Source organism: Daktulosphaira vitifoliae, unplaced genomic scaffold (assembly GCF_025091365.1).
Source record: "Daktulosphaira vitifoliae isolate Bord-2020 unplaced genomic scaffold, ASM2509136v1 Scaffold_2, whole genome shotgun sequence".
Classification (NCBI taxonomy): Eukaryota; Metazoa; Arthropoda; class Insecta; order Hemiptera; family Phylloxeridae; genus Daktulosphaira; species Daktulosphaira vitifoliae.
Window position 1 is genome coordinate 40,092,813 of NW_026099573.1, and position 11,068 is coordinate 40,103,880.

The following is an 11,068-nucleotide window of genomic DNA, read 5'->3' on the forward strand; positions in this document are numbered from 1 at the left end:
TTTTTATTATTATATTTGATAATAATCAAAATAAAAAATAAATGTACTATTATTTAAAATTAAAGTTATATTAATTTAAAACTAAAAAATATTAAAAATATTTCACTCAAAATAATTTACAGTGTTTGAGGCGAGTATGAACATGATTGAGTTTCTATATATTTTTAAATAAAATAATTTGTTCTCGATGTATGAGTACAAGGGTTTTATGAGTAGATGTTAGATATAGAAAAACAAAGTGATGTTTGAAAATTTATTAATATAATAAAAGTATGTAATAAAAATTATTATGATTAATTATCACACATANATCTAATAAGCTAATAATAAATAAATAAATAAATAAATAATAAATAAAAAACCAATTAGCTACCTGTATTTACAATCCCATGTGTATTATACATGTATATTAACTCAAAATTTTGAAACTTTAAATGTTTATATCTAATAAGCTAATAAAGTTATATTAAAAATTCAAATGCCATTTACTATTAAATTAAAAACTCAAACATTTTATTAAATTAAAAATATGTGTTACCATTTAAAAAAACAAAGTTGACTCCCCTCCAAGGCATAAGGGATGAACTTAAAAAGTATTACATAGTTAAAAATTCAAGAATAATGTGTAACTAAAGATAATAAAAAAAAAAATTGTTTAAATTATTATTATTCTGTAAGTAATTGAGTGGGTTATGATAAAAAAATCACCCTGTATACATTAAAGATGCAACTTATGCATGTTATTATACTCAATAGGAGGTTTTATGTGAATAATTTGCCTAAAAATCTCTATGGTAGGAGGTATAAGAATGTTAAGTTATTTTTTTTATTAAAAAAGTAAAGTTAAAGAAAATATAGAAACATATAAAAAAATTATTATTTAATTTAGATGAGCATTTTACAAATAAAATAGAATGTTCAGTAAGTAAGAAAAAGTGTTTTTATTGCTCTTATTGTTTGTAACAATTTATCCGTTTTCTTACCTACTGAACACTCTGTATAATAATAATAATAATTATACATATTATCAATGCCAGATTTAACCAATGTGCCATTGTAATCACTAAATAATTGACCGCATATTTAAATTAATATTTTTTATATAAAATGTGATATTCGATAATATAGAGATAATCTCCAAAAGATTTTTCATTAAATTTAATGGAATATGAAAATTTAATATTGCTCTCTTAAAAAATAATAAATCAGTTGATACGCTTGTTCAATCTTAAATTCTCAAAATGATACTTAACTAACAAAATAAGAGAAAAGTAATATAAAAGTCAGAAATGAAGATAATATTATGTAAATATTGAGTAATAAAAACATAAATTGAAATGTACGTATAACATCTAAAAAATAATTAGTTTTTATCAAAGAAAAGAAATTTCAAAAAAGATTTAAAGTAAAACAAATTACTTTCAAGCTCCTCATAAGAGCTAAAAACGCGATGTATAATCAACATAAAGCATTAGTAATAATGAAAAACAATAAAACATATTACAATACGTTATAGCTATAGAATATTTTTAATTAAATTAAAGATTTATTTTAAATAAAAATAAATATTACTCTTCCTTATTGGCAAAGTAATTTCTTGCGATTCTTTTTATAAAAACATTCATATCATCACAATTTTCAAGTTCACCAAGCAGTGCTTTTTTAAAAAATTCCCTGTTCAATAATATTATATACATTAAAGATGCAACTTAGGCTTGTTATTATACTCAATTGGAGGTTTTATGTGAATAAATTGCCTAAAAATCTCTATGGTAGGAGGTATAAGAATGTTAAGGTATATTTTTTTTTAAAAATGTAAAGTTAGAAACATATAGAAACATATAAAAAATGTATTATTTAATTTAGATAAGCATTTTACAAATTATACAGGGTGTTCAGTAAGTAAGAAAAAGTGTTTTTATTGCTCTTATTGTTTGTAACAATTTATCCGTTTTCTTACCTACTGAACACTCTGTATAATAATAATAATAATTATACATATTATTAATGCCAGATTTAACCAATGTGTCATTGTAATCACTAAATAATTGACCGCATATTTAAATTGATATTTTTTATATAAAATGTGATATTCGATAATATAGGGATAATCTCCAAAAGATTTTTCATTAGCTTAAATGGAAAATAAAAATTTAATGTTGCTCTCTTGAAAAGTAAGGAATTGGTTGATATGCTTCTTAAATCCTAGACGATCAAAATGGTACTTGGCTCACAAAATGTAGTAAAGTAAAAATTGAGTAATAGAAACATAAATTCACAGGTACATATGACATTTAAAAAATAATAAGTTTTCACCAAGGAAAAGAAATTAAAAAAAATTATTTAAAGTAAAACCAATTCCTTGATGATATAGGCATTACAATTTGTTTTAACTTAAAAAAATTTATTTAAAATATAAAAAAAATATTACTCATCATCTATGCGATAGTATTTTCTTGAGACTTTTTTAAATAAATGATCGATATGATCAAAATCTTCAATTTCGCCATATTCTTTTTTTTTTAATTGTGCCCTGATCTGTAATATTTTCAACATTACATCACCGATATCGTATATATGCTGGCCTAAAAAATATAAAAACGAAAAAGAATAAATAGTTTTAGCTTCAATGCAAATCTGAGAAGTTATTAATTTTACTATGATGTATTTTTTATTTTTCTGTGTCTGTCACTTTTTTTTTCAGCTCTCACTGAATAGATTTTTCTCAACCATACATCAAAAGATTATAATCTTTTAATTATAATTTATCTTTTATAATTATAAACCGTATCTAGTTGAAGACATTACCCTCAAAAATTGAAAACTTTGCCCTCATTCCCCGTAAATTGTGAATATCCCCCAAAAAATTATGATTTTTAAAATCGGCCAAATTGACATTTTTTAAACTTTTTTTTTTAAATTTTTATAACTTATTAAAAAATGAACAAATCAAAATAATTTTTTTTATATTGAAACCAAAGATGTTTTAACTTATCTTTTATGTGAAAATGGTTGTCTTTAATTTAAAGTTTTTTAATTCAATTTTTGAACATTTTCAGGAAATATTGATACTTTTCTTTAATCTTAAATTAAAGCTTATGTAGTATACTATACTATAAAAAAAAATTTCGGAGATATAGTGAACATAGGTTATCTTATTCAAAAATGTGCTTTTTTGTGTTAAAATTCTTGATATTATATTTTAATTTATTTTAATATATCATATAATGGGGTACACATATTTTCATCAATATTATTTAATTATTCTATAAATAAAACTAATTGACCTAAAATATAACGTTAAACATATTTCAATTTTTTTTCATTTTGAGTCGAAAAAATTATTTTGAACATTTAAATCAGCTTAAATTCCAATTTTATCAAAAAAAATTGCAACGAATGTTTGCCTGTAGCAATGATTTTTTTGAAATTTTTCCTTAATTATTTTTGAGTTAGAATTTCGCTTTTGAATAATCCACCAATTTCTTAAAATTAAACACTATCTACAGATTTACATCCAAGCGTTTCTTATGATAGCGATTTTAATCACTGTCAGATATCATCTATACTACTCCCTAGTATAGATGATACTAGTATATATGGGACAACTATGCCTCGACCCCACTGTGCTACAATTTTTTTTTTTAAATAATTTGTTAAATAATTACTGTTACCATCATTAATTTTATTTTTCAATTCAGAGACAGCTATTTCGATAATTTTTCCGTCTTTTTCTTCCTAAAATATACAAAAACCTTTTATTGTATAACATTTAAGTTGAAGAGGGTATTAAAATACAAAAGTATTTATGGTTGTAAAGAGCAAGTAAAATACTCTCCCCCTGCGAAATCATGTGCGATCAATTTTTTTTGCTATAAAAATTATACTTACATAATATTTTTTTTTAACAACCACAAAATACTAATAACAGGTAACTAGTATTATATTAATTTAGATTATTAATTTATTATATTTATTGATAACTCTAATGTTTTATTTTCGATTACAAGTAATTCATATACTATGTTTATTGAGTAATCCAGTCGAGGTACGGTCGCACTAGTAAAGATAAGTTAAATGTCCAAGCGCACACCAATATTTCACACTAACAAAAGTATGTTGAGTCAATCGAAGGGTCACACCGATTGAATTAATCAAGGCATACACACACACCAATATATATATATATGTACCCAGTATGTGTGTAAATATATAGATATAAATATGTAAATATATATTAAATAGATATTACCACTAGTAACGTCACACAATTCACAATTGACTATGGCGATGTGCCGAACTAAAAACAGGAAAATAAAAGAGCACACAAACCAGGAAACCACAGGAAGACCGACCGGTTAAAGTGTACGTCGTAAATGCAACAGAACGCAATATCAATAATACATATTCGGCGGCGACCTTATCTCGGAGTAAAGGGCGGGAAGACAACCGATGACAACCGACTGTCATATTAATAGCTTGACGGCTGATATCGAGAGAGACACGGGCGAGCGCCAGCCTAAAGCAAAATAGGCGGTGCCGTGTCATGTTAAAAGTAATATATCTTAGATCATTGTAATTAAAATATCAACTCTTTACAAACTGTAATCATGATTATTGTTCTTTAACTCATATTTTGTAACCATTTCTTTCTAATTAATTAAATAATTAAACAAAAATTAGATATAAATAAAATATCATTAGACCTTAATCATTTTTTAAGTATTGGTCCGTAAGTTGCTATAACAAAAGTGTACTGAACAGGAATTACAGGAAAAATTATTTTTTATTAAACGTACAAATATAAAAATTGTTTTAAATCTATTATTTTCCATATATAACATAGTATAACATAAATTCGTTATGTTGTTCGAAAAATATGTTTTTTTTCGTTTATTCATACATATTTAGCATTAAAAAGTATTTAAATAATAAATCACATCGCTTATTTAATTAATTTTAATCCTCATTCATACATTTTACGATCATATTTTTATTCTTAAATACTATTATTATAAAACGGGCACTGAAAGTTTTCTTCTTATGTAAATAATTGAAAATATTTTTAAATAAATTTATAATTACGATTCTAAAAAGATCACTGTATCCAATTGAATCAATCAATTTAATGCAAAGGCTTTTATCAATCCGACCATCGTTGTCTGTGTCTAAATCGAAGAATTTTGTTGAGATATTATTAAAGTCATATAGGTACAATTTTTCTACCTAAAGAATATAAAGTCATTTATTAAATGATTCACATAAAAAAAAATTAAATTAATAATGTCATTTTACATTTTTTGCATCATCACCACATTTTGCAACATTAACCAAAAATTTCAATAACTTGTAAAACCTTATTGGTAATGGATCTATAAAATATTAATACCTTAAATAGAAGATGATAAAAATTTCATTTTGCACACTTTTTCACAAAAATTATTGAAAATATAAAAAATTTTCCAAGTAAAAAGTTTTTGTCACAACTTATAACATTCTATTTTGTTACTTCGTATTAAAAAATATATATTTTAAGGGGTTAACTTTAAAAAACAATTAGACCAGTATTGTGTTTCCCTCAGCCGTATATATGTTATCAACCTATATAGAAATGTATCATGATCTGAATGTATCTGAATCATAATTACACGGTGGCCTTATGATAAAGTAAGTCTCTAAGACACTTCGCGTCGCGGGTTTTAATCTTGTAACGTGCCTCACATTCAAATCATTTTCACATGATTTCCTGTACACTTTTAATGACTGCCCCTCAATCTCTGGTGAGTCACAGTGTTTTAAAATTCTATAAATTATTATTCATTTTAAAAATAATATTACATAAAATATATCTGATATACATATTATTTGTAATGAATCAAAATAGAAGTTTCAAAATTTTCGAGAAACTTCTAAAATACACTTAACACATAAATAATTATCAATTTTAAATACTTTTCTGGCCGACAATTATTTTATTACTTTTTACAAATACATCGTTCATTTGGAGCGATGTTTACATTAATGTCCATCTTTTTAATTACCATAAGCGTATCTGTGGCGCCGAACAGACGGCAAGATTAAATAGTTAAATTTTTAAGAAAAACTAGCCTCCCTTCATTACCTTACCAACTAATTTAATATAAAAGGGCTAGCAAAATTAGCACACACACTCTCTTTCCATTTTATCTCTCGCATACTCTCACTTTCATTCTCACTTATTATTCCCCCATGATCTTACACTTTCATATTAAAAGTTAATCATGTAAAATTCACGTTACTTTTGTTAATTTTAATCATAAGACTTATATACATTTGTTAAAATAATTAATACAAATCATAGAAATAAATTCAGCATGTTGCCCCTCATATCAGTATTTTTATTTATTTAATTTAACTTAAAATATTGACGTCAACAAGGAACATCACAATTCACCATCTACCTACGAGTCCATTTGGATATCAAGGTAAGTGTAGTCGTAAGACATGCACTATATTTATGTAATATTAAGAAATAAGATAGAGTGGGTAAGTGGTAGGATTAAGATGATATGAATGAATCTAACACAATCTAAATAACTTATAACCCCCTTTTCCTTACCATCTCTACCTCCTCACTTCCTACCCACCATCCCATTATTTTCTTTTATTACATATTCTAGTACTAACTGATTTCAAAATTGATGCTAGATAACATAGTTAAGATATTTTGGTGACCTTAGAAGCATTATTGTTGTTAATATTATTTTATTGATGTATTGATTAATGTATTTCTACATTATTCTAGTGTTATATCGAGTTATATACATTTCGAGATTGCTAAATACAAATTTGATATCAGTTTTTGAATTTTAGATTTTAAGAAAAATTCCTTGTAGACCAGTGTATTTATTAAAAATGTACAACAAATTATTTTCTGAAATATGGACTTCTCTGGTTGTTATATTAAGCTCTTTCAATTTAATACACGTTTGCCATAGGGGTAAAAAAAGAATTACATAAAAATTTCACCGTAAAAATTACAATAAATAAATATAGTTTTAAAAAACTGAAAAACACGCTTTTAAAGCATATCAAACTAAAAAGTTAAAAATAATTTTAAAAATAAGCTAATATAAGCGTGTTAAAAATATTGGATTTAAATTATGTACTGAATTAAATTTTTATAATATCATCGGCATAATTGACAAATTATGTATATTCAAAATGGTTTAATAATAATTAATACAATTATAAATCATAAAAATAGTAAGCAGAATATAATTAAGGAAATAGGAGTTGATGTTGCTTTGGAAATAATCTAACAAATGCTTATATTCGTGCCGTTATCATGCTATTAAGCGATAGCAATACAATCTCTTCCAACAACTCAAGTTCCTCAAAATTTCATAAATCGATATGTCAATTGAAAAATTGATTCAATTAAAAAAAATACTCCCCAGATCCCTCTAAAAATTACTCAAATTAAAAGGGTCATTCGATCATTATGTCCGTTGCCAATAAATGAGGATAATAAAGAACACTGATCTTAAAATTATTTTATAATTATTTATAGCGTTTACCAATCGCAAGTTTATTTTATTTTTTACCTGTAAAAAAATGTATGTGTTTGATATTGGGTAAAAACAGGTGATACTTTGTTATGAAATAGGTAGGGGGCGGCGCTACGTAGTTTTTTGTTTGTAGGTGTTATAATTTAAAATTAGAAAATAAAAATCTGTTAATGGCAAAAGTCGGATTGGGGTGTATATGGTGAGAACCTGATGTTGTGGTTCTATCGGGGTCGTATGGTTTGGGGGTTAGAACAACAAAGACAAGTAGATATAAAAATAATAGAAACAGTAGCTTTAATTGAGGTGTAATACATTTTTGTCTGGTTAGTTTCTAATGTATTACCTAAAAGGCAACGAGATGGCAGAGCCAGTTCAAGAATACCAGAGCCTAACTTATACAGTAGAAATCACGATAGGTTTTTTTTTTAAACATCTTTAAGGCAACGAAAAGACGGTGGACATCTCACGAGTACCATGTAATGTGATTATGTATAAGGTACGCACTATTCAGTAATAATTAATTATAGTTCAAAAATGAACATAAATATATCATCTATTGCTTTATCATTCTTTACACAGATTATTAATTCTAAATAATTGGCTTAATATGAATTTAATTACTTCTTTTATATAGTTTCCGTAAAAATTTATAATGCTCCTTTTATATAAATAAATGAAGTCTTGACGCAATATAATTATATTAAATATCGTCTTAAAATACATCGACGACAACACGGGGTCGCGGCTAGTTTGAGAAGAATAGATAAGACAAAAGAATTCTGAATTCTATTTTGAATTCAGAGCTTCAAAAGTGGAGAAGAGCCACTCGCTGACACGCTCGCTCACAGATGTGCAAGCAGATCTAAGCCTTTTTATATTATTTTTAATTAGCCCCATGATGGGATGTTGTCGTCAGTGCTTTTCTGTTTGTTATATTAAATTAAACATAACATGATTATTATTTAAAGATAAGATAATGCAAAGCATTGAGCATATTACGGCATAGGTTAGTGGTAAATCGGACATCGAATGGTAAGTAGGGCGCACCTACGCGCACATAAAATTTATTTCGTATGTAAAATGTAAAAGTTATGTTATATAAAAATACAGTACACATTAGTAATGGAATATTGATTTTATAATTGCTTGTATAAATTATTTATACTGTTTACCAATAGCAAGTTTGTAATGTTATTTTATATTTGTAAAAAAAACGGTAGCACAGTGGGGTCGCGGCATAGTGGAGACATTGCATAGTTGGGTTCAGTCTAGATTTAATCTGACAGTGATTAAAAATGTATGCATACATACGTTTATAAAATGCTATTAACTATCATATTGTATATTATAAAATTAATTATTATTTGCATTTGTGTTAAAATTTTTATTTTATTAACATTGTTGTGCAAAAAAAATCGAGATAATTCGTATTAATTGTTCATTTGTTTAATTTGTAATTTATAACTATTTTTACTTATTATTTGTATAATTTTAGCATAGCATAAAATTTCCGGGGGTATATTATGGCCAATTGCTTTATGTTTTTTGTGTTTATTATCATTCACAGGTATAGGTAATAACTAGATTGATAACGGCTGAAACCAAAAATCTACGATATTTTTTGAGGCTAAACAATTTTATATTTATCCGTGTTCAAATGATTTTATTGCCAACAACTTCTTCGGTCCGATAACAAAATAATTTGTACACGAAGTATCAGTCAAAAAAATGTTTTGCTTCAAAAAATATTGCGGTTATTTAGCTATTTAGCTTTACTGGTGAACACCGTTGTTTGTTCTCGATGCTTATAGTGATGACTTAAAAAATTAAAAAATTGAAGCGATATAACAAAAATGTATATATCGTCGTTATTGTGGCTTAAATTAAAATTAATTTAAAGTATTTATTTAAAACTAAAAAAAAATAAAAATTATTTAGTTAAAAAAACTACAAAACTTACTAAAAAATCGAGTTAATTTTTTTTACGTATTTTTAAAAAAATTATACCATCATCAGTGCTTAACCTATACTAAATATATTTCAGGATCAACGTTATCTCCTAGTCGATTGACATACATTGTCAATTTACACTAGTTATAAGCACAGGAGTGGTGGTTAGCACTAATAATGGCAATAATGTTCTTGAAATACAAAAAAAGATTGCAATTTTTTAGTATCATTTGTTTCTTCTGAGTTATATTTTTTTAATACTAAATTAATATTATTATTTAATTGATATTTTTTAAACCGCAAAAATGTTTGTTTGCGTTTTCGATAAACAATTAATATTTAATGTTTTATTTTTATTAATAAAATATTAAAATTGTGTATTTTATTTTATAATTTTTTATACATTTACAAATTCTTTTAGTTTTGTATAAATTATAATAATTGGAATTATAATTATTATAAGTTAGTAACAGTTTTAACTAATTATTACCATGAAAAAAAAAAAAACAATTTTTTTAATACTGAAATGAATTTATCAAAAAGCTTCTTTTTTTACTAAAAAAAATGAACAGACAGGAGTTATTAGGTTTGTTTAAAAAGTGTTAAAAATAGTAATTCAATATAATTACTAATAAAATCATTCAGTAGGTATGTATAATATATATTATAAATATAAATATGGGTATTTTTATATTTTATTTTACTTTTTTAATTTTTAAATACATATATCATATTCACATGTATATATTTTCATTTTAAAGCAGGTGGAGTATTTTAACTAATGGATATATTAAAATATCACGGTAAAAATAATTGAAGCTAAAAATTATACGAATTATAAATTACCTTCAATGTTAAAATCATTGTATAACTTTTCGATACCATTTTCTATTAAAACTTTTTTAATGATTTCAATATTTGGATGATTATATATCAACTTTTGATAATGTTTTATTTGAGGGCCATTAAGTCCTACGCACTTTAAATATTTCAATATTATATTAAATGAAAAAATATATTTATTGTTAAAATATAAATTAATAAATATTTACCTTTGTGCTGGTAAAAAAACATGCTAAACAAATAATAAGTTTAGTTTTTAAATGCATGACAATAATATTTTAATTTAAGAAACCAACAACTTAAAAAAATTAATTAAATGTTTAAATTTTATCTAAATAATTTTACGAATGTCTTGCAATTTATACTAAAATAAAGTAAATATTAATTATGAATTTTAAAATAATATTATTTGCAAAAAAGAAACAATATAGATTATAATGTAATAAACATTATCACTGACACGCTTCAAAACAATTATTTTTATAAAGATATTATGTAAAGTTTATATTACCATTTAAAACATAAAAAACACGGTAAAAATTTTATAAATCTTGAAATGTTTTGATGCAAAGCTGAGAAGTTATTAATTTTATAATGATGTGTTTTTTTTGTGTCTGTTACAACTTTTTCTCAGCTCTCACCAAATCGATTTATTTCAACAATAAATAGGGAATATCTCAATAAAAATTATAATTTTGAGAAAATATGTTATTTTAAAAAATGTA

At 24.5% G+C, this 11,068-nt stretch overlaps 1 protein-coding gene across 2 annotated transcripts; it reads right to left on the reverse strand.

Moving 5' to 3' along the window:
- Positions 1–1,562: 1,562 nt before the first annotated feature.
- Positions 1,563–10,690, reverse strand: LOC126899617 (uncharacterized). 2 transcript variants are annotated; one of them, XM_050674669.1, is made up of 7 exons: positions 10,553–10,690; positions 10,347–10,479; positions 5,296–5,372; positions 5,086–5,226; positions 3,675–3,738; positions 2,432–2,585; positions 1,563–1,674 (listed from the first exon to the last, which is right to left on the reverse strand). In XM_050674669.1, the coding sequence occupies exons 1-7, from the start codon at positions 10,607–10,609 to the stop codon at positions 1,569–1,571; spliced, it is 732 nt and encodes a 243-aa protein (XP_050530626.1). In that variant the 5' UTR covers positions 10,610–10,690; the 3' UTR covers positions 1,563–1,568. The 2 variants fall into 2 exon arrangements, with proteins under 2 accessions (XP_050530626.1, XP_050530627.1); XM_050674670.1 differs by lacking the exon at positions 10,347–10,479 and having other exon boundaries at positions 10,553–10,644.
- Between the last annotated feature and the right edge of the window lie 378 nt (positions 10,691–11,068).